Genomic DNA, 24,202 nt, shown 5'->3' with positions numbered 1-24,202 from the left:
AAAAAGGATAAGAGAAATGTACTGTAATTTTAAATGATTGATTTTGACCGAAGCTGTGGTGGTCTCACACTTAAGATCTTATCTTTGTGTTGAAGGTTGTGTTTATGCTGTTATTTGAATGAGTTTGTGTTATTCTGTTCTTGTAGGGAATGCTGGTTGAAGGCCCACCTGGTCCAGAGGGTCCCACAGTAAGTCTACCTGTGTGCGTGTGTGTGTGTGTGCGTGTGTGTGTTTTTCCATATGTGTAAAGGACTTTGAAACTCCAGCTTGCCAATTTACAAGCAACTTATAATGTAAACCAGTTTATTTAAACCTTTATTTAAGGTTGATAATTATGATGAAGCTTTTTAAGGTAATGGTAAATGTATACTTATAAAACAAACAGTGTTTTAGTTAACTAAAGGTAAAACTATTCAAAATGGTTTTGATTATTGAAATAAAATAAAAATAAAAATATTGGGGGAAAAAAAATGAAAAATGTGAAATGTTGCCTTGGTTAAAATAAATTAAGTTAAAGTTGAAGTACTAAAATTGCTTAAAATAAAACTGAAATAAAAAAATAAGTTAAAGCTATATAGAAATATATAAAAAAATATATGAATAAAAATGGCAAAAACAACAAAATTGCTAAAACCTAAAATAAAATAAAAATATTAAATGAAAAAAATGTAACTTAAAAAAAACTTGAAAAAAATGTTGCTTTGGCAACTAACTAAAATAAATGAAGTTGAAGTACTAAAATTGCTAAACTAAAACAATAAATAAAAAATAAATTAAAGCTATATAGAAATATATATGTATATATATATATATATATATATATATATATATATATAACAAAATTGCTAAAACCTAAACTAAAATTAAAATGAAAAATGAAAATATAAAAATAAAAGCAAATTCAAAATTTTAATAAATACTGTAACTGATACCGAATATTAAATACTGAAATTAAAATAAAACTAAAAATAAAACAATGAACAATATATCTGATAAACAGCAGTATTTAACAAATACAGATGATTTGTCCCAAAACTAATTCAGAGAGAAACTGTACATTGTAACATAAAAATAGTGTTGGAAAACACCTATTTACTGGGAAAACGGAACTGTGTTAAGGCTCAGTGACTATTGCTGACAATGCTAAACAGCTGTGTGTCTGTTTTGTTTCTTCAGTTTCATTCTTGACCTACTTATTAATAAAGCAACTCTTCTCTCAGCTGGAGAATTGATGGAATTGATGACTCTATTGGGACTATAACAACATGAGTATGAGAAATTGAGTAATGGAAAGAGTCCAGCAGTGATCTAGAGTCTTACTGGACCAACACCCAATGCGTGTTTATGTGTTTGCAGTGGCTTTATGTGTGTTTCTGACAGTACCTTTGTGTTGTTCTAGGGTCTCCCCGGCCCTCCAGGTTCAACGGGATCCCCAGGTAGTGCTGGAGATCCTGGAGAGAGGGTAAGGAACCATGAAAACAAAAACAAGCTAACGCATATGTTCAACACTTAAAATTGTATTCTGAAAAATATCCAAGTCCGGTAAATAGTGAACAAGGGTGAATATATATATATAAATTATATAAGTATAAATTAAATTGAAGCCTATTTTACCATTAAATTGTAAAGTACGTTTATAAGATATATATGAATATGAAGAATATGACCTGGACATTTCACCATACTGTATAATTAAATGTATTTGAACTTTTTAGAACCTGTTTTACATTAAGTATGCTTGCTGTTTTATGCATTACCCACAATCCTCTGCTCTTGACAGGGTCTTCCTGGTCGCGCTGGTCTGCCTGGAGCCGATGGTCTTCCAGGACCTCCAGGGACTGTCCTGATGTTGCCTGTATGTAATTCTCAGCACATTTACAAAAACTAAACTACACATTACAATTTCACATTTTCACGTTTAGCTTGGATTCAAGCCCCATTTAACTGTACTGAGATCAGTTTTAGCCTGTAGCCTGTCATAATGAATGTTAATAGATGTTAGTTCTTGCGCTGGCTTGATTGATTTTCATTTAGTGGTTCAACAGTGATAATTATGTCAGAGAGATTTCAGAAACATGATCGTGCCTTTGCTGCTGTGATCCCCTATCAATCAAAAACGCTGGTGAATGCGTAGTGACACATTACACAAATTCCACATACTCTCAGCCTTTCCAAATTTCCTCTTTCCCAGCTGTTACTCCAATATAGTTTTTTTTATTATTATTCCGGAACGTGTAGTGACTCCTCAATGTCTTTCAGTTGAGGGTTCTGGAATGCTTCCATAACAAATCCAGATGTTCTAAAACACCACAGTAAAAATGATGTTGTGTATATGTGTTTACCGTCAACATTTGATTGTAATTAAACCCCACCCTATACACTACCTCTACTCAATCCGAAAAAATACTCTTGAAAACCAATACAGAGTCATGAAACAACCAACAGCACTGCTCATGAGGATCACTTTAAAACTTTGCAGTCTTGCTCTTGGAAGTGCAGTGATTAAGTTCAGCCACCAGATGGCACCGCTGATCAATTTGACTCATGCACACAGATGAAACAGAACACTACATACTAGTCACATTATTTCTGCCTTAGTTATTTTATATGGAGAAAAAAATAATAATACTAAAAGTAGTATGGTAGTCTGAATTCCATATTACTTATATCATCTTTTTGCAGTACGTACTTTACTGTTTTATTTGTATCATTTTTATTTTTTATTTATTTAATTTTATTTAGGTAGAACACTAATGCTATTTTATTTCTATACACATTATTTTATTTTATTTTAACATATATGTAACATTTTAAAATAGGTGGAACACTTTAAAGCTATTTGTTTTTTTTTTTGTTTTGTTTTTTCAGATTTACTGTATTTATTTCTATAACTAAACGCCACTCATTGAATTTAGCATGGAACTTAAAAATAATGTAGAATTTATGGCTTTTACCATTCTATTTTTATTTAATTTTGTGCAGTATGCAAAATGCCGTACGCTAGTATTCCATTCTGAACACTTCCATCTTCCGTATGCATGCTTAGCCTCACAGATTGATGCGGTGTCTTACTTTAAAACATCCAAAACATCATCCAGTCACTGTCAAGATGAAACACATTTATTTTCACTTTTGCAGGCATGTCTAACTTATTGTTTTTAGTCTGAATGTTAACGCTGTGTCTCTGTAGTTCCGCATGAGTACAGGAGGGGACAGTGGACATAAAGGTCCGGCTGTTTCTGCGCAAGAGGCTCAGATGCAAGCCATCATGCAGCAGGCCAGGGTAAACGACACACACTAATACACATTATATCACACACACATGCATCTGTATGCAAACTAATCGCTCTGTTTTATTTTTTATAAAGCTGGCGATGAGGGGTCCAACTGGACCGATGGGTTTGACGGGCCGCACTGGTCCACTGGTATGTCTGTATACTATATCTCTATTATCATCTGTCAACATGATAGCATGTATGATTTTGTTTCATGCTTGATTTGATTTTTCCAGGGTCCTCCTGGTGTGCCTGGACTGAAAGGAGAGTCTGGAGAAGTAGGACCTCAGGTGGGCATCACAAATTACCCACAATCCTCAGCTATTTGTGCCTAATCTATTTAGATGACAAGCAAAGGCACTTCAATGCAAGATAGAGCTGTTCTGAGACCTGTGTTTGTGTTTTTAGGGTCCTCGTGGTCCACTGGGATCCGCAGGCCCTCCTGGAAAGCCTGGTAGAAGGGTAAGTTTGCGTTTTGTCCAACACCACTGAGTCTGTGCAGAAGCCTGAGTGATTATTATTGACTTATTGATTTCTGTGGCATAGGGTCGACCCGGCTCAGATGGAGCCAGAGGGATGCCTGGACAGACGGGAACAAAGGTAAAACTGAAGAAGATTGACATATTGACAGACTTCTTTTATCAAACCATACAGTTATGACATACAGTACGATCAATAAAAAGTAAATAGGGTCAGTTTGATAGGATGTAGACAGATTACAGTTGATGATTATTTCTTATTTAAAAAAAAGTTAATATCCTGCATTTCTGAACTCTTTCCTGTCGGTGTGCTTCACAGGGTGACAGAGGATTCGATGGTCTCGCTGGTTTGCCCGGTGAAAAGGGTCACAGGGTAAACACATATTTTATTTTATTTTATTTTATTTTATTTTATTTTATTTTATTTTATTTTATCTCTGGAATACATGATTATGATTGGCCAATCTTAAGAAAATTATTTCAGATGATTTCAACATTTAATGTCCATTTGATGATTTATTTGGCAGTAGGGTCACATGGTATGAACATTTTAAAATAGGTGGAACACTTTAGGGCTATTTTATTATTTATTTTATTTTATTTTCAAATACATTTTATTTTATTTTATTTGAACATATATTAAACATTTTTAAGTATGTTGAACAGAGTTGATTTTTTTTATCAAATGGCATGATTCTGATTGGCCAATCTTAAGAAAATTTCAGTTGATGTCATCATTCAATCTCCATTTGATAATTTATTTGGCAGTAATCATGCAAAAAGAAATGACAGGAATCATGTAAACAGCAGGTTAATTCATTATATGAATATTGATGAGTGGTCTTTGGTGTTGTAGGGTGAGACGGGACCTCAGGGGCCGCCTGGGCCTTCAGGAGAGGATGGAGAAAGAGTATGAGCTCCTTAACCAATCTCTTCTTATTTCCTTCATCATCTGTACAATTTTTCTTTATCTAAATGGATCATAATAATGACATAACTTCCTGTATCCCAGGGCGACGACGGTGAGGTCGGACCCAGGGGTCTGCCAGGCGAATCGGTGAGAAAATGTTTCCTCCAGTATCCCAGCATGCACTCTTATCCTCTCTAATCCATCATTATTGTAAAGTGTTATGTAATATAACGTTTCCTCCAGTGTAGTGAAACCACAAATGCATGTCACTCATTTTTTTGAGGCATTTTGCTCGTTATGGATGTGAAGTGAAATAATCAATCAGAGAGAGGAAGTGTAGTGGAGATGAAAAAGGTTTAGTCAATTAACCACTAGTTTAACACTCTGTCCAGCAGGGTGCGCTCCATATTCACCGTTTAGATTGGGAACGACTTTATCTGCTCTTGCCTATACACATAAACACACTCAGTTATGCCCGATAAGATATTTAAAGTACGTTTAAAGTCTGCATTAAATATTTCTATATCTCAGAAATAAATTGTACTTTAGGCAAATATGTTTAAAATGAAGCACATGAGATGAAGAGTCATATATGTTGCATAGAAAAACTGTTTTATTTAAAATGCATGGTGAGGTCACATGACCAGGCGAATGCTACCCAAGTCATCTCTATTATCAGACTTTTCCTGCTGAACACAACTCTCTGTTTCTCTGCTTTCTCTTGTTCAGGGTCCTCGTGGTTTGTTGGGACCCAAAGGTCCCCAAGGGGCCCCAGGACCTCCTGTGAGTAAACACTTTATCTTAATTATTTAGATTCTAACTGAATCAAGCCATCAACCGTCATGTTTTTTTTCACATGCAATGTTTAATCTGAGAATGAAGTGTTTTAATTTATTTTGATCCTTCTTTTCTCGTTTTAGGGTGTAACTGGCATGGATGGACATCCTGGACCTAAAGGAAACATTGTAAGTCTGAGACGCACACACTCTTGCACACAAACACGCTTATACACGCATTCACTTCATCATTCCTCTGTTTTCCACCCATCAGGGTCCTCAAGGTGAGCCAGGTCCTCCTGGACAACAAGGCAACCCCGGAGCTCAGGTATTGATCAAGCCACGCTCACTTAGACACTGTAGAACCCTCCATCAACTTCACATTAACCTTTACTCCTGTCCTCCTTCCACAGGGGCTTCCAGGTCCTCAGGGAGCGATCGGACCTCCAGGAGAGAAGGTGAGATTGGAAGGATGGTTCTCTGGTTAATAGATTAGTGGCTTTATATAGAGTTTGCAATGTGCCTTGATTTAGAACTAGATTATTTGAAACAGGAAGTGTGTGCTGAGTGTTAATGGATTGTGAGTGCTTATGCTGGTTTTCCCGTCTTCAGGGTCCCAATGGAAAACCAGGCTTACCGGGAATGCCAGGAGCCGACGGACCTCCAGTGAGTCTGGGAAATAGACACGCATACATACGCGCTTCACATCTGTTCATCTCAGGCTCTATTGTTCGTGTATCAGAGAGATTTCATTGTAGTAATAATTACAGTACAGTGATCTGCCTGGCAATTCTTTCTTCACTGACACACATTGTTCAGATCCGTTCTCAAAGCTTTTTCTATCCACACGGCAAATATTCAGTGGCTTTATAGTGTCAATTATTGCAGCATAACTGATACATTCTCTTTATCTTTGTGTCACAAACACAGGGCCACCCAGGAAAAGAAGGGCCATCAGGAGAGAAAGGAAACTTGGTACATTTTTATCCTTCGTTCTTCTATCCAATGAGTTTTTATAAAGACAAATCTCTTGCATAAATGTCGCTTATTATTAATAACTCAATCATAACGGATTGCACTTTACAGGGACCTCCTGGTCCTCAAGGGCCAATCGGATATCCTGGGCCTCGAGGTGTAAAGGTAGGTGTTTCTTGCATCTCAGTGGTCATTGAAGTACTCAAAACAATCTCTGATTGGTCAGTAGATATTAGTGTAGCTCTATAGTAAGAAGATGTCAGTGAAATGTCACCCAATTCACTACTGAGTTTTGCCCCTAGCTTTTTTATGTTAAAAACAACACCCTGCTAATGTTTCTGATACTTTCCTGAGGCAGAATCATCTGAACTTTTTATATTTTTCTTCCAAAACTTAGTGTACTGCCTACGTAGACAGCATTTAAGGTATCAAAGAAAACTTCTAAGATACCTTTTTTTGGCCAGTGCAGAGTCAATGACATGACACTACACTGTTTTTTTCATCGAGACCTATTAAATATATTTCATATAGATGAATATGGAGAGGATGTATTAAAATGAATTAAAATGAATTACATTTTTTTGCAGGGTTTCAAATCGTCCTGCGATTTATTTATTTTTAATTATTATTTCTATATATTATTACATTATTTCTGTTATATTTATAGTCTTCGCGGAGAAGGCAATCCTAGAATGCAGAATTGAGTGTTCCAAATCATTAGGGCTTTCACACCAGAGGAACGTTTTCATAGTTCCAATAACTATTGGTGGAAAACCCACCTTTTTGTGTGTTCGCACCGCAGGAACTGAGGATGATTTTAGTTCTAGGAACGCCTTTTGGGAGGACTAAAGTAGCTCCTACTTCAGAGTAGGGTCTAACCCAGCACAGTAGGAACTACCAGTGACGTAAGTGTTCGTTGATTGGCTGCTGCAACCGAAACACCGGAACCCACCATTTTTAAAAAGCCGCGTAAACACACAATTTACATATACTTACTTCACGAAGAGAAAGCGAATGAAAGCGAATGTCGCCTTTGTCTCGATGATATGTACCACTGCAAGCTGTCATAGGAGATTTCAATATCTGTGGTTGTGGCTCCTAAACAGTGGTCCTACGTCGTACAGTGAGAGAGGTTCAAAGAAGGCCGTCGTCACGGTCTTGCGACCAAAGATAGCCTGGGATCATTTTCTCACCGTTTAAGAAATGTAGCATCTCACAGTGTTTGCTGCGTCTACTGACTAGCCAATAAAAATGCAACTTGAAATAGTATATTGATCAACGCGACTTGGCACTAAAACTTAAAACTACTTTCAGTACCTCAAGCTCCATTTGCAAAATTGACTTGCCAAGTTAGCCTCTTTTCCCTAGCCCATATTCTCCTCTTTCGCTTCCTCCTCTTTTTTTAGCGCACATAAAAACCACAACTGCCAAAGTGCGATTCATCTTGCTCCATTTGTTTATCACTAGCACATGCTGATGACATTTTATTCTTCTATACTAACTTGCATCGTAGCCTACGATTCAATAGGTGTCATCATCGTACAGTCTACATACATGTCGTACCCAAGTTTATTAGATCCACGTCGTACTGTGTGTTTGTGATGATCTTTTAGGATTGGCGAAATCGAAGTCTGTAGCAGGCATTAGACTCCTTTTTTGCTTTCAATCGCATAACTTATATATCTACATTCCATCTCCGTTATCACAAAACCCACGACACATGAAAAAACACAGCTCCGATCACGGCGTCCTCCATCCTCCAGTTGTTGACGTTGTCCAAAAGCAACCAGGAAAATTTCCCTAGGGGAAAATTTAGTTCTCAGGGGACTGCCCTGGTTGCTAGTTTCTATAACTACCCGGTGTGAAAGCCCCTGTTCACTTGTGAGGTTGCATTTCAGTTAGGATGCTTGTTTGCTTATCTAGCTTTGCAACATTCTAACATAAAAGTCTATTGGAATCAGTTGTGAGTGGAATCTCCCATGCACTTTGCGTTCTAAATCTGTCACTTATGAGGTTCCAGTTCAGTTAGGATGCTGCCTATGTAGATAGATGAGAACAAGGCGGCTTGTTAGGGTTTGGAACAGAGCTTTTATCACCTTCATGGTTTATGAACAGCGTTCGTGAGACCGTGAGTCCATCATAGGGCTTTGGGTTCTCAGATGTTTGTAGTTTAGATGGACTCTGTTGATCTCACTTCTTTTTTTCTTTCGCTCTTTCTATCCGCAGGGTGCTGATGGAGTCCGCGGGCTGAAAGGAGGCAAGGGTGAAAAGGTAATTTTAGAGTGTGTTCGTGTGACTGTGTCTGTATGGATACGAGCTGTTGTGTGTGCGTGTGCCGTTGGCTAATGCACTGCTCCTGTGTCATTAATGTTTCATTTCTGCTTCTGAATATGGAAACCATAACATACTCCAAGATGCATTTTTGACCTTCTCGCTTTGGTCATTAAAAAGTTTTATCCTGCGAGACTGCAGCAGGAAAATAAGATCAGGCCTCGGCAAATAGCAGAAATAGCAGTTGCCATGGAGATCGTTCCCTTCGCATTTGTCAAAAAAGGGGTATTATGTGCGAAAGGAAGTTTGCAACGCTCTCAGTGTCAAATCTTCTTCTCTTTCTTTCTCAGGGAGAAGATGGATTTCCTGGATTTAAAGGAGATATGGGCATCAAAGGGGACAGGGTAAGAGACTTATTCTCAGGTTGAAGAGGTTATTTGTGTTTGGATTTATCTCTGGGGAATTATGGGATTTGATCTTTCCTCTCTGTCTCTTTACACTTGGGTTGATCTTTAATTCTCAAAAGCGACTCTGAAGAAGCAGATAAATAACAGTGGGTCTATATTTAGGAGCGCATCACTATTACTTTTGCTCATACACTTTGGGATTTGAACAAATATAGATATTTACTGAAGAAAGGACCCAAGCTGTATCTAAGGACCAGAACCTGGGGATTGGTCACATAGAAATGTGCTAATAACCACTCAGAACACCTTAGCCATCACATATCCCCAGATGACACACTCCTGAGTCCATTTCACAGACTGTAGGATGCATTTTGCACACAAAAATTGCACTAGATTTTGTCATTGAGGGCCCCAGAAGTCAGTTTTCCCCTCGGTCGAAGGGCACGTAATATTCACACTGCCTAATTGATCGGATTTTTTGGGTGTTATAAAGTACACTGGCTAAGATGCGTCGCTGGGTAAATGTAATGAGCAAGCGTGTCTCACTCTGGGTTATTAAAGGCCAATATGCAAATACTTCTGGATTTAAGTGGGTGGACATTGTCCCAAATTACCCTTTACTCTTGTTAAATGCCGTACACGCACTTCACTCTTCTCATGCTGCAGAAGTGCCCAGATTTGCCTATTATGTCTTTTAAAGTGGCTAAACATATCAAACACACACACTAATGGCCAGATTTACTAAACAGGTCAAATTAGCATGAGAGCGCAATCCCATAAACGCACCGATGGGGGTGGAAAGTTTTGCACACAAATATTAGGACACAGCCGAATCATTTCCATAATGACCAACGCAATCTACCAAGAGCAGCGCAAATTAGCATCTGGTATAAGACATTTTGGATGGTAAATAATGGCGCAAATACCAGTAAATTGACTAGCACAAACCTTAGTTAATCACCTTGCATGATTAATTTAAATACTCTCCTCCCATACATTTTGCGTCTGAAAGGGAAACTCCTACAAATACATATGCAATAAGGTCAGCAGCAAAAATAACTGTTTCCACGTCCTCTCAGCACTAATTTTTCACTGCGGGTCTTTAAACACCAAAAGAGGGTTTGCGCTGGCGCAAGCTGTTAGTAAATCTGGCCCTAATTGTCCACATGAACTTGTTTTATAAACAATTTCCAACATCTTTTATTCAAAGATGTCCACCTTAAATAAAATTAATAAACAGCTGCACAGACATATGTGATATACACCTTCACTGTCCACAAAAATATTCAAAGGCCTTTTTGATTCAATGAAATTAGATTACAATAAATAAAACAATTAAATTATAATTACAATTTAAATGATTAAATTATATCCAGATGTTTGAATTTTAGCTTATTTTAATGCTTGTTATATCTTATTTTAAAGTCATATTGAGGCCTTTGAAAACTGCTCAGGAAATTAGAGACCATATTCCATACTTTTTAATGTATTTTTCCCATGAAGGTCACTTTATTAATTCACGAGTTCACATACATAAAATCAGATGTAGTAATTTATGCGTATTTGGCGTGCTGTCCGGGAGAGGGCTCCGAGGTCGGAATTTGGCCGGAACCCAGAGTACTCCCCCCTTTTGACTGGGATAGAAAACCAGCCAAGAGTGAGGTGATGGGGTGGTGGAGGGATGCTGTGAAACTGTCATGGGACAGAGGTGAGGGAAGGCTATATTTATACCGGCTTCCTCTTGTGCTGATTGGTTGATTACCTGAACGTGCTCCTCCTGAACTTTGTTACATAAAACTTCATTTCTACATCCAATAATAATGTTAGTCAAGGATTCTTGCACCAAAAAGTCATAATTTAATTCTTCATGACAAGTTTCCCTTAGAATTTCTATATGTAAATGAGCTGTGTTATGATTGGCTTATATATACAGTAGGTGGTTTACTGTGTTATTCATCAGGATGGGCCTCTAAATTGATTGAACGACCTTTTGAATCTTGATGAGTGAATGTGTGTGTGTGTGTGTGTGTCTTTAGGGAGAACTTGGTGCTGCTGGACCCAGAGGTGAAGACGGGCCTGAGGGACCCAAAGGAAGATCTGGTTTGCCTGGAGATCCTGGACCACTCGGGCCGTTAGGAGAGAAGGTGAGTGTGAAACTGACAGTATTTTAAGGTACGCCCCTGATGCAAAGCCTGTTCCAGTAGCTATATGTTATCAGATACTTTCTTTTGGCCAGATTCTATGGCAGTTCAAACTGTTCAAAAGTTTGGGGTCTAACTGTTTACTCTTTGAATATATTTAAAAATGTAATTTTTGAGTGAAATGACTTGTCTTAAAGGGACTTTACTACACTGTATAGTATGTATGCAGTTAGCTTAGCAACATGCTAACGTCAAACTCCATTGAAATGAATTGTGAGTCAAGTCTCCTGTGCACTTTGCATGAGGAGAGCGTTCTAAACCAGTCTCAAATCAGAGGTTCTCAGTTAGGATGATGCCTATGTATACAGAAAGACAGCATGACGTTTTGTAACAGAGAGAACATTCACTCAGTCAATAAACTGAGGGCTTTATTCATCTTAATTCTGGAGTGACAGAAGCAAAGCAAATTTGACTTTGTTGTTGCACATTTTTCAATAAAAACAGCTTTCATTCTTCATTCTGGGAAAGGCTAACAAGATTAGAGCACTAGCAAAACAGAATCAACAGGAATATAAAACATTATATATAGTAGCATTTGAATATGCAAATGATTCAATGTCGTTCAACACTTTGTCAGTGTTTTGTCACAACTGATTAGTTATGTTTCTTCTGTGTACTCTGGTTTTAGGGTAAGCTTGGTGTACCTGGGTTACCAGGCTATCCGGGAAGACAAGGCCCCAAGGTAAATATACCCGATCTGCCTGTGATTACCCAGCATCCAGAGCATTCGTGTGTGAGTGTGTGCATGTATTGATATAAGGACAAGGTTGTGTGTGTGCGCATGCATTAGAGCGGGTTTGGAAGGCAGGCATGTTTGAACTTCTTGATCAAAGCTAAGTGGATTTACCCATAATGCCATCTGGTGTCAGCTTTCCGTTTGACCGTGACCCAGCATGCACTGCTGCAACAGCACTTTTCTTCTCTTCTCCTCATTTTATCTCTCTCTCCCTCCTCGCTTTGATGGACCTGTGAATTAATCTCTCTCTCTCTCTCTCTCTCTCTCTCTCTCTCTCTCTCTCTCTCTCTCTCTCTCTCTCTCTCTCTCTCTCTCTCTTTAGGGTTCTCAAGGATTCCAGGGATTCCAAGGAGCCAGTGGAGAGAAAGGCACAAGGGTGTGTTAAAAAGAAATCCATGTGGAGTTTTCCTCTCTTTTTCTTTCTCTCACACACCCTCTTTCTTTATCCTATTTTATTTATATTTTTTTTGAGTGCAGAAAGATATACTCCCTCTGGTTTTCTATTGAGTTTATGCATTTTGAGAAAGAAATGCTTGATGAACATGTAACAATGAAATATAATAAATAATAATGATATAATATAATATAGAATATGTCAGATGTAATAAAAGCCATTTTAATAAATGCAATTTGATGAATCCTGTGAAGTGAGCAAGAAAATCAACTCCTCTATTCCAATTAGACTTATTCTCTGTCATGTGATATCAAAATGCAATTCAGAAGTATGAAGGGTTATTAATCGTAACTAAAACTAAAACTATTAAAAACTATTAAAAATGGATAAACTTAAAGTAAAAGGAAATTAGAAATAATAAAATAAAATAAGTTTAATTTAAAGCACTAAAATTGCTAACTGGAAATAAAAACAATAATCAACCAAAATAGTAATATTTTTAGTATAAAATGACAAATGCACATAACTAAATTACTGTAAATTAAAGTGAAAACTTAAAATATAAAAATTAAAAGTTAATCCAAAATATTAGTGGTATAAAAATATAATGGTATACAAGTTTACACAACATTGTTATACCAAACCTGTAAGATACCCATAATGATATATTAGGCAGAATATATTATGCACAATGAAAGTGGTTGCATTCTGTGAAACTCAAAAAATGACAACGACACCATAAAAGTATATAATAAAAGTGGTGATTTCGACTTGTGCACTATATATCAGAAGTAAAATGCAGGTGTTAGTCTCAGTGTATAGAAGCTATCAGGTCTCTGAGCTGTAGTGTGTATCAGAGCCCTTATGGCCAAGAAAAGCTGGGAAATGCCCTGAGTAAACTCACAGCTCTCCGCATGGATGCTTTATTGGCTGTATATCATCACTTTAAGCTGAGAGCAGCAGCCGGCTGCCATTAGGAAGACAATGCAGTCTCCCATAAACACATTATAATCCAAAACTATCTCATTTTCTCAAACCATTAAACACACACGCGCGCACACACACGCACACACACACACGCGCACACACACACACACACACACACACACACACACACACACACACACACACACACACACACACACACACTCAGACTGGATTCATTTGTTGATGCAAAACTTTCTTTATTCTGCATAACTCCACATTAATTATTCATGAGATGGATGGTGCTAATATAATGTACAGATAATTAAATAATCACAATGTGTTCTACTAGGCTGAAGGAAATATTGCTTGTGGTTTTGTTGAAATACCGCAAATAACAGCTATCCTTTTTACAGTATGACTGAAGTGAATCATCAGAATTTAACAGCTTGTATGTATTTAGTTATCACTACTTCTCCTAAATTATAATAATAAATAATGTTATTATTAAAACAAAAATAATATTGAATTAATAATTATTCACACAGTGCAGTTTAATTATTATATATTATTCTTAATTTAAAAATGTATTTATTTTACTAGAATGTATTAATTATAGCATAATATCTCATACAAATTAAAAATATATAATTATTTACACAATGCAGTTTAATTATTTTGTTATTGTTAATTTAAAAATACGTATTTATTTATTTTACTAGAATGTATTAATCATTACATTATTATCCTTTAAAAATAAATAATATTAAATTAACAATTATTCCCATAATTCACAGTTTAATTCTGTATTATTTTTAATTCAAAAATATTTATATATTTATTTTACTCGAATGTAATAATTATAACAAATCTTTTAATACTACTACTACTACTACTAATAATAATAATAATAGGGAACTGACACAAAATATTTTATGTTTTGAATTTTCGCTTTAAATTCATGTGTTATTCTCTGTCACACATAGGGGACACTAGGGAAGCCGGGCCCCAGAGGACAGAGAGGACCCACGGTAAGGAAACAAAGTTAGGACAAAACAAATGATACGTACCCTTTTGATGACTAGTTTAGGACTGATTTCTCACACTGCTTTCTCATATTTGCACACTTGTAATTCTCTCTGTAGGGACCCCGTGGTGAAAGAGGGCCAAGGGGACCAACAGGGAAAGCAGGACCAAAGGTGAGGCTGTCCTTCCCCTCCACTAATTTACATTTGTAATATTATACAATGTAACGTTAATAAATAAATACTATAAAACACAAATGTAAAAACACAAAGAAAAACATATCATACATGCATTCACGCATACATAAAACAATTGTTTGGCACATACAAATTCAGTAAGGAAAAGCACACCACACCCTGACTGAAAACATTTCTGGCTTCAGGATATTTTAAACCTCTCTCATCATTTGTGGAGCCATGAAAGCTAAAAGCAGACACATTGACAGGAGCTAATGGAGCTTCTAATACATTTTAAAACGCAATGTTTGTCTCATCTGCTCAGCTGGAGCAAATTAAAATGCAACAGGAATTTTACCGATCTACAAATCCTCTATCAGTCAAACAAATCTTTAATGGCACTCATTACCTCGGCATAGCATAGATTTTACTTTATAAATAATTGATCACATTTGCATGGTCATTTTATACTGCATTTACAAACTGAAATATTCAAAATGTTCTGTTATATTTCCCTCCGTCTCCATCCTTTACTCATTTGCTTCTCCGTCTCGCCTCCACAGGGCAATTCAGGAAGCGATGGCCCCCCAGGACCACCCGGTGAACGGGTACGGTATTAATAACAATTGAATCCTTCCAAAGTATTGATTATTGGATATAGCTTCAGAAAGAGATTTACCTTCCATTTCTGTGCTGTTTTACAGGGTTTACTGGGACCACAGGGACCTGCTGGATTCCCCGGCCCTAAGGGTCCACCTGTATGTGACGTTAACACTATAGATATAACTATCGAAATACCTCATCCAATCATTTGTCCTGATTCCTTCTCTCTTTCTTGTTTTCAGGGACCTCCCGGAAAGGATGGACTGCCCGGACACCCTGGCCAGAGAGGAGAGACTGTGAGTGGCGTCTGAAATTACCACAAACACTTTCGCTCACACACTTATAGAAATAAACTCGCTTATGTTTTCTTCTCACAGGGTTTCCAAGGTAAAACCGGACCTCCCGGACCCCCAGGTGTAGTCGGACCTCAGGTAAGAGGAACACAGAATGCTGATGTCATTATTGTGACAAGTTTGAATTTTCTGAATGATTCTAGAAATCCAGAGTAGTGCCACTAATAAGATTCCACTTAAACGGGTTAGTAAAACGAATGTAAAAACTGAGGGTGAATAAAAAAATGTAAAAAAAATGGATAAGGAAAATGAAGCCTGTTTTTTACATTTAATTGTATTATTTGTATTCTCTAAAATACTAAAAACAAATATTTCTATCGACACCAGATTATTTTAATTACTGTATTAGAATTGAGAATAATGAATGGGAAAAGGAGTCCAATTGTCATTAAAATGATATAGCAATGCAAAATAATTGATCAAAAGTCTAATTTTATTTATGCAGATTAATATTTCTTATTTTTTATTTTGATGTTGGGGTGAAATATGACAATAAAAGTGTTAATATTGCTTACTAAAACTAAAACTGTCAAAAATCTTTATGAGTAATTAAATTAAAGCTTGAAATGCAATCTGAAAGTATTCAAATAAAATCCCATTTAAATCATCAATACATACTATAATAGTATATAAATAACACTTCATTCATCCAGAACCACAATATTTAAAAAAACTTGTGATCTTTTGAAGCAAACACCTATCAACAATACAGAACTCCCTAGCAACCACAGAGCAATACTCAAAGCAGATCCCCTCAGGAAATGTAAAAATCTGCTTTCCAGGGCTAGTATGCTAATTTTAGCTGTTTTTAAGCATATTTAAGATGCTTCTACACTCTATTGTATCTTTAATGCTCTGGAGGCATCAGACGCACTAGACTCTGGGCTGCATCTACGATCCACAGAAGAATAAAGCATTATAAAACATTTGGCTTAGAAAACAGCACACTCCACACATCCATCTGTTTTTCCTGCATCAGTACCACAGGCTGAGGCCAAAGACATGAGATACATATTCATGAGGCTGTCACCATCACTCGGTCATCAGATTATCTTAAAGGTGTCCTAAGTTTGTCACTGGGGAATCATAATGGCTTCATTAGGTTACATATGGGCCGTTTGTTGGCCTGTCTGTGCTTTGTCATCTGACATGCTGTTGTTGATGCAGTTAGATGTCGGCGCTGGCTGGGTAATGAATTATTCATAAGCAATCATGATATTCTACTTTTTATGCAAATGTTGAGGTGGGCACAGGTTTAAACTGGGCCACACACACATATGGATATTCAAGTGCACATGCTCTGCCATGCAAATTGAAGCATATAATCTGATTTTCTTTCATTCTTCATGTTGCATAATTTGCATATCCACTTATCTTTTAGAAACACCTGTAGCATCTTTATTATGTTTTCCAGACTTTTTGATTGCTTTCCTGGATTATATAGTAAAACACTTTTTGAAACTAATACAACAGTTCATTGTTTTCTCAGAGCATTGATAAAAAATGTATCGAATGGCTTTTGAAATAATGAATCGTTTTTGCTCTAGATTAAAAATATAATTTGAATGAAACATATTTCGATAAAGTAGCAACATACATATTAAATAAGTCACGTGCAACCTCTTTGAATTGCTTTGTTGTGGTAAATTAAATCATTCTGGATCTTCAAATTGCTTTTGAATAGAATTGATTCATTTACGAATCGTCATTTGAATTGATTCCAAGATTCATCTACCCCAATACCTTACCCATAATCCATCTCTCTTTTTGCTCAGGGACCAACAGGCGAGACAGGACCAATGGGAGAGCGAGGTCACCCTGGACCCCCAGGACCACCCGGTGAACAGGGTCTACCTGGATCTGCGGGCAAAGAGGGAGCGAAGGTGCAACAAATTTACACTTCAGCATTTACGAACAAAATAATTACAAATGCACAGGAATACACCACCGTATCTATTGGTTAGAAGTGGTTTACAACATCATATCTGGTTCTTTGTGTTCACAGGGAGATCCAGGTCCAGCAGGGCCAACCGGTAAAGACGGACCTCCAGGACTCAGAGGGTTCCCAGGCGAGAGAGGTTTACCAGGCCCTGTGGTGAGTATCAAGAATGAAACATGCGATTTGAACAATCCCATAACCCTAAGTGTTAAAGCTAGGGTAGGCAATTTTCAGAGCGGCTAGCAATAGCAAGCTAGCTTTGAAAGCATAAGATCCCACCCTTCCTTTAGAGCGTCTCTAAAGCCACGTCTCCTTCAAAACACATAAATGCGTACAGCAGAGATTGCAAAGCGTCACAAGAGACGGCGTTAAACTACCTCATGTCTCAAAGCACATAACATTAAAATATTAATGAACATAAACAACTTAAAGAGCCCTGACCTGTACCACCTGACTGCTGCAGATTAATTTCGCCGCTGATAGTGTTGCCATTGAAACGCATAAATTCGGAGTACTAACGCAAACCTCTCCGAGTATGAAGTCACGGGTCATCTCTTCCAAATGACAGTAGTTATGGCCTGAACACAGCATAATCTGGTTGTTTTGGTTCAGGAGGAACTGTAAAAGGCGTCTGCTGTTTCGTTTGCGCTGCTCGGTGACTGACGTCTGTCTAACTCTGCATAGCATGGAACGCGCTAGTGACGTGTGATGTCTGCGCGAGACATACGCTGACAGGCAGCTAGGACATCGTATCGAATGCAATGATTGGGTGAACCTTTTATGGTCGTACGCCTTCCACAGACGATTATATATACATATAAAAACATTTAGACCATAACTTAGTGATTGCTATCAGGATGTGAAGACACTTTGAACCAGCATAACAAAAGATGTTTCTGGAACAAATCGGCTACCCTGCCTTTAAACTTTGTGTAACTCGCCCTTAAGTTTTGCACAGGCGAGTATCTCTCTTTTCATGTTTTGTTTTTAACTCTGAGCTTTTTAGTTTGTTGTTCAGTATAAATAGAACATCCCCTGTGTCTCTAACCTTCAAACATGTCGTGCAGGAGCACATGAATGTGTTTGTGTACGTTCAGCAGTTTTATGTGTCTGTTTGCAGGGATCAGCTGGCTTGAAAGGAAGTGAAGGACCTCCAGGGCCACCTGGACCCGCTGTAAGTAGACATTGTCTGTCTTTTTGTCTGACTTTTCTCCAAACGCTTTGTTGTTTACTTGTTTACCTTTTTTTGTCTTTCTCTTTTATCCTTTTGCTCCACAAACTGGCTTTTCAGTGAGTATAGTGATTCAGTGAATATGATATTGATTTATATCTACAGTACCAGTCAAGCATTTGGACTCAGTTTCCTGAATCAATTTATTTATATATAAATAAAGTTTTGTATACTATTTAATTCATGTTTTAGAGTGGATAGTGTAGAAAAAGCATCAACAAGGGTCCAACATACACTACCGTTCAAAAGTCCGGGATCAGTACGATTTTCTTAAAATAAATTAATAATTTTATTCAGCAAGGATATTTTTTTCCACAGTTCTACTGTTTTTAATGTATTCAGCTTTGGTGAACATAAGAGGCTTGTTTCAAAAACATTAAAATATCTTACAGGCCCCAAACTTTGAAAGAAGAAGCTCAAGTATTTATATAAAATTTTATATTTAATTTCCTGTTTATTATATATTTATTATTATTATTAACTATTAAAATAAAATGTGGAAAATAGTATAAATAAAGAAAAAAGTCAAATAAGAAGTTGTGTCCAAATGTTTGACTAGTGTATATTTATAAATCATAGATGATTATAGATTATCAAAAGGTTTGCTATTCACCTCTTCTCTTTTCATGCAGTCTTGACTCCAGCATTTTTTAATACTCAGATTTTACAGATATCTTATATAATGCTGCATAGTTATATAATCAATAACTTGCAAATGCAGTGCTTATTTCTGCATTAAAATCATAGCTTGTTTTTTTTATATGTGCAATGCCGGCTGTCTACGCCTCCATATGAATTTCTCCAAGAACAAATGCATAATTAATCAAACATCATACTAGCTAATGGTAGTCGCTGCATGTACATTGGTTATGAAATGTCATATTGACATTCATAGGGTTCTCCTGGTGAACGTGGTCCTGCTGGCCCAGCTGGTCCTACCGGCCTCCCGGGCCGACCTGGACCTCAAGGACCCCCGGGCCCCGCTGGAGAGAAAGGTGGACCTGTGAGTACACGTTTGATCTTTATTTATGATATGTTTTTTATTTATGATAACCATATAACTTCATATGGTTACAATATTCACTATATCCCCTCTCTCTCTCTCTCTCTCTCTCTCTCTCATATTAGGGTGAGAAAGGACCTCAAGGCCCAGCTGGTAGAGATGGTATTCAGGGACCTGTGGGGCTTCCAGGCCCGGCTGGACCCATCGGACCCCCGGGAGAGGATGGTGATAAGGTACCAAAGAAAGTGAAGTGTTAGAAAGTTAGGGAAGGAAGTTTGAGAAGAGAAATGAATTAAAGATAGAGAGACATGGGCATATAATTGATGATCATGGTTGAATCTGGTGGGTTTGCTAGATGATTAGATCAGGATGAGGAGAAGTGAAGGTCACATCACACACACATGCACGCACGCACGCACACACGCACACACACACACACGCACACACACACACACACAGACAGACAGATCAAACTACTCAGCTGTCAGATCAATATTTTCTTTTAATGAATGGATGGACGGTTAGGGAAGAAAATTTGCAGTAATTATTGTAAATTATGTGATTTAGCACTTAGGTGAATGTGGAAATGACATCACCATGACACGCTCACACACACCTACACACACAGATTTGGGGTTTGTGTAGGTGTGTGTGACACCAACATGTGTTAGCATTGGCAGTTTTAAGGTGTGAGCAATATATTTGAAGGATGTGTGTGTCAGCTCTGCCATGTGTGACAGGTGCAAAGCCTTCTGGGAAATATAGTCAGAGGAATAAATAACAGTGTTAGTTTCCTAAAGTCTTCAAAAACAAAAGTGGGCCAAAAAGTCTTACTGTGGGGCTTTTTTTTTAACATGTCCCCTGGCAATACTATATGTTTTTGTAGCCTATATGTAAATCTTTTTTTTCTACATATACAATGATAGTATCATTGCATTATTTGATTTTCCTTGGATTGCCATGAATGCTTTGCTGTTTAAAAGATGTACGATATTTGTTTTGAAAGATATTAATACTTTTATTTGGCATGAATTCATTAAATTGAGTAAATGTGACATCAAAGACATTTATAATGTTGCAAAATATTTTTTTTTTTAAAAGATGCTGCTCTTTTAAACTTTCTATTCATCAAAATGTATTTAAAATTGTATCACTGTTTCCACAAAATAATAATAATAATAATACATTTTATTTATAATGCGCTTTTCTCAGACCCAAAGCGCATACAGTAAAAATAAACAAATACAGCAAGAGCAATAAAAACAACTTTTTTTACACTTTTGATTGTAGAAGGAAGTAGATTCCATAGCATGGGGGCTTTGCAGGAAAAAGCTCTTTCCCCCATGGTCTTGAGCTTACACAAAGGCTGATGTAATAAGAGGGAATTTGCAGAACGGAGAGAACGTGATGGAGTATAAGGGCTAATAAGATCACATAGGTACTCTGGAGCGATCCCATGTAATGCCTTGTATATTAGAATGAGAATTTTAAAATCAATTCTTGCCTTTACTGGAAGCCAGTGCAGCTGTGAAAGGACCGGTGTGATGTGCTCACGAGGAGAGGTACGAGTGAGCACACGAGCAGCAGAGTTCTGTATATACTGTAGCCTGTTTAATGATTTTGCTGGAAGGCCAGAGAACAGGGCATTACAATAGTCTAGCCTAGTTGTGATGAAAGCATGTATGAGCCTTTCTGTGTCTACAAAGGAGAGAAATGGTCTAAGTCGAGCAATATTTCTCAGATGGTAGAAAGCAGTTTTAGAGACCTGTTTTATATGTGCTTCAAAACTCAACTGTGGGTCAAAAATTACACCAAGATTCCGCACCTGTGGAGAGGGGGTTACCCTGCTAGAGTCAACAATCAGACTAACCTGATCAGCCTTACGAATAGCCACCACTGTACCAATCAGCATCAGTTCCGTTTTAGAGCCGTTTAGCTTCAGGAAGTTGTTCTGCATCCATGAGCTGATCTCTGCTAGACAGCTATGCAAAGTATTTAGTGAACAATGTGCGTCCGGATTTGTGGTGATGTAAATCTGCGTATCGTCCGCATAACAGTGATACCCAAGGTCATATTTACTGATGATCTGCCCAGGTGGAAGCATGTAAATATTAAATAAAATTGGACCTAGCACTGAACCTTGAGGAACTCCCTGTCGCACAGGCACGGTATCCGATTTATAAATGCCCATGCTTACGAATTGTGCACGATGCGCTAAATAAGACCGAAACCAACTGAGTACAACTCCAGAAATACCCAGCCAATTTTCCATCCTATCCAGCAAGAGAGAGTGGCATAGAGCCACTTAACAAAAACATTAAGCACAGCAGTATTTCTTGTTGCAATAATTAGAACTGTTTCTTGAGCAGCAAATCAGCATATTAGCATGATTTCTGAAGGATCATGTGACACTGAAGACTGGAGTAATGATGCTGAAAATTCAGCTGTACATCGTGAATACGATGATCATAAAATACCATGATATCACCATCTGAAACCATTATTGCACTATCGTCCACAATATAATATGTTAGACAGACATCACCAAGAACAACAGATATTGTATGTGTATTTGTTCTATCATGTGACCAATTTGCAGATATTTGCATATGTAAATGCTGCGTTATTGTGACAGGGCGAGATCGGAGAACCAGGACAGAAGGGAGGCAAAGGTGACAAGGGCGAACAGGTGAGTCACTCTGAATTCACTGTTTACATTTACATTACAATTCAGACTGAAATAATCATTTATTCAACGAGAGCCTGTTTGGACTCGTCTGTTTTTTTGTGTCGTTCTCCCATGACGACCATTCGTTCTGTTATTACCACTGTGCAGTGATGAGTATAGATGTTATGGAAATCAATTAGCTTGCTTCTTTCTTTCTTTCTTCTCATTTTCCCCTTTCTCTCGCTCTTTCTTCCTTTCTTCAGGGTCCTCCAGGGCCTACCGGTCCCCAAGGTCCTAGTGGTCAGCCGGGTCCTTCTGTAAGTACTCTGAAATATCCATGTCTCATACTGTATGTTGTATGTCTTGCTGCAGTATAAGCAGTGTTAGTGACGTCACTTCCTCCCTGCAGGGTGCTGATGGAGAGCAAGGTCCCAGAGGTCAGCAGGGTCTTTTTGGACAGAAGGGAGATGAGGGCTCACGAGGCTTCCCAGGACCACCCGGACCTGTCGGCCTTCAGGTTAGATGGCTGAGTTTGTTTTCTGCTTGTTTAAAGTCAACATGAAATAAACATATTTTATCTAATACACTTTATGGGTCGTATAGCACAAAATTGACAGCGGTAACTCTAAGTACGTCAAATAAAATGTTGGCGCGATTCGGTTCGCTCAATGATGTACCTGATCATTTTGGAATAAATTATTTTAAATGCAGTTCATTGTAGTATATCATCACGTGAATATCAGAAAGCACAAGCTTTTTTGGTCGTTATGCGATGAGACAATAGATGAAATACAAGTGATAAGGAATCAGTCATGTCATAAAAATTGGCATTACAAGACTGGAGAAATGTGTAACAGACACTTTGCAGAGGCAAACGGTAAACGATTTGTTTTTTGTGTGTTTTTCTTAAAATAAAGTTAATTTTGGCTGCATGTCACATTATTTTTTGTTTATCCAGAGATTCACGCCTTTTAGCATGCTGATGTTTTTCAAACCGAATAATCCACACATAAGATGCTAAGTCAAAAGATGCACAAGTATTTGTATTTAGTATACAGATGTTCACTCTAACAGTAGATATAAATTTATGGAGGAAATAAACCAAATATCCTGCTCGATTTTGAAGCACACTGCCATATAAAACTCCATGTAATTGCTTAAAATTGCATCTAGTGTTGATGAAAACTGCTCAAACAAGTAAGCTTTATTCGGAAAGTTTTTTCATGTAATGGAAAAAGAAATCACAGTTTAAAATGAACGATGGTCAACGTCACAATGATCCATTGCTTGGATTTTTCACGATTACTGGCTGATTGTGGGAACATAACGAACAAAACTCTAATAGCCCCCCTGGATCCGAATTACATGTGCCATAACAACACCTTTTGGAAAAAATGAAGGTTTGCAATTGGATTGCCTGGTTGTAACTGGTTTGTGATTGTGTGCAGGGCTTGCCTGGACCCCATGGTGAGAAAGGAGAGACTGGTGATGTCGGTCAAATGGTACAATTCCACATCTATAAAATCATCTTGGTGAAATGTACATTTAATTTAATAGAAACAGAGTTTTCTCATTGTATTTTCTTGTCTCAGGGTCCACCCGGTCCACCGGGCCCCAGAGGCCCCTCCGGACCCCCAGGAGCTGACGGACCACAGGGACCTCCGGGAGGTATCGGAAACCCAGGATCAGTGGGAGAGAAGGTGAAGAAGCATCGTGCTCAAAACACTCTTTAATTAGATTTTAATTAGAAACTGATGGCCTTAATGATCTGAGGGATGTATCAGACTCAGTAATGATCCCACTGTGTGTGTGTGTGTTATAAAGTTGCTGTCATGCTCTGTCAGTTCAGGATTTG

The 24,202-nt window shown here is 37.6% G+C and overlaps 1 protein-coding gene across 2 annotated transcripts in view; it reads left to right on the top strand.

The window, feature by feature from the left end:
- Positions 1-24,202, top strand: part of col5a1 (procollagen, type V, alpha 1) — a 97,942-nt gene that overhangs the window by 59,924 nt on the left and 13,816 nt on the right. For both annotated transcript variants that reach the window (XM_084136163.1, XM_084136164.1), the window contains exons 10-48: positions 147-188; positions 1,400-1,462; positions 1,781-1,855; positions 3,191-3,283; positions 3,369-3,425; positions 3,512-3,565; positions 3,684-3,737; positions 3,822-3,875; positions 4,074-4,127; positions 4,611-4,664; positions 4,767-4,811; positions 5,394-5,447; positions 5,585-5,629; positions 5,715-5,768; positions 5,854-5,898; positions 6,053-6,106; positions 6,371-6,415; positions 6,527-6,580; positions 8,642-8,686; positions 9,037-9,090; positions 11,130-11,237; positions 11,923-11,976; positions 12,353-12,406; positions 14,335-14,379; positions 14,494-14,547; positions 15,114-15,158; positions 15,255-15,308; positions 15,396-15,449; positions 15,531-15,584; positions 17,282-17,389; positions 17,512-17,601; positions 18,566-18,619; positions 19,572-19,679; positions 19,805-19,912; positions 22,315-22,368; positions 22,611-22,664; positions 22,757-22,864; positions 23,796-23,849; positions 23,940-24,047. In XM_084136163.1, coding sequence (XP_083992289.1) covers positions 147-188; positions 1,400-1,462; positions 1,781-1,855; positions 3,191-3,283; positions 3,369-3,425; positions 3,512-3,565; positions 3,684-3,737; positions 3,822-3,875; positions 4,074-4,127; positions 4,611-4,664; positions 4,767-4,811; positions 5,394-5,447; positions 5,585-5,629; positions 5,715-5,768; positions 5,854-5,898; positions 6,053-6,106; positions 6,371-6,415; positions 6,527-6,580; positions 8,642-8,686; positions 9,037-9,090; positions 11,130-11,237; positions 11,923-11,976; positions 12,353-12,406; positions 14,335-14,379; positions 14,494-14,547; positions 15,114-15,158; positions 15,255-15,308; positions 15,396-15,449; positions 15,531-15,584; positions 17,282-17,389; positions 17,512-17,601; positions 18,566-18,619; positions 19,572-19,679; positions 19,805-19,912; positions 22,315-22,368; positions 22,611-22,664; positions 22,757-22,864; positions 23,796-23,849; positions 23,940-24,047 — 2,463 coding nt within the window. The remainder of the gene's footprint in view (positions 1-146; positions 189-1,399; positions 1,463-1,780; positions 1,856-3,190; positions 3,284-3,368; positions 3,426-3,511; positions 3,566-3,683; positions 3,738-3,821; positions 3,876-4,073; positions 4,128-4,610; positions 4,665-4,766; positions 4,812-5,393; positions 5,448-5,584; positions 5,630-5,714; positions 5,769-5,853; positions 5,899-6,052; positions 6,107-6,370; positions 6,416-6,526; positions 6,581-8,641; positions 8,687-9,036; positions 9,091-11,129; positions 11,238-11,922; positions 11,977-12,352; positions 12,407-14,334; positions 14,380-14,493; positions 14,548-15,113; positions 15,159-15,254; positions 15,309-15,395; positions 15,450-15,530; positions 15,585-17,281; positions 17,390-17,511; positions 17,602-18,565; positions 18,620-19,571; positions 19,680-19,804; positions 19,913-22,314; positions 22,369-22,610; positions 22,665-22,756; positions 22,865-23,795; positions 23,850-23,939; positions 24,048-24,202) is intronic.

The sequence above is a fragment of the Abramis brama genome (assembly GCF_963993115.1).
Source record: "Abramis brama genome assembly, chromosome: 15".
Lineage (NCBI taxonomy): Eukaryota > Metazoa > Chordata > Actinopteri > Cypriniformes > Leuciscidae > Abramis > Abramis brama.
The sequence above is the reverse complement of the archived record's forward strand: the minus strand, read 5'-3'. Positions and strand labels throughout refer to the sequence as shown.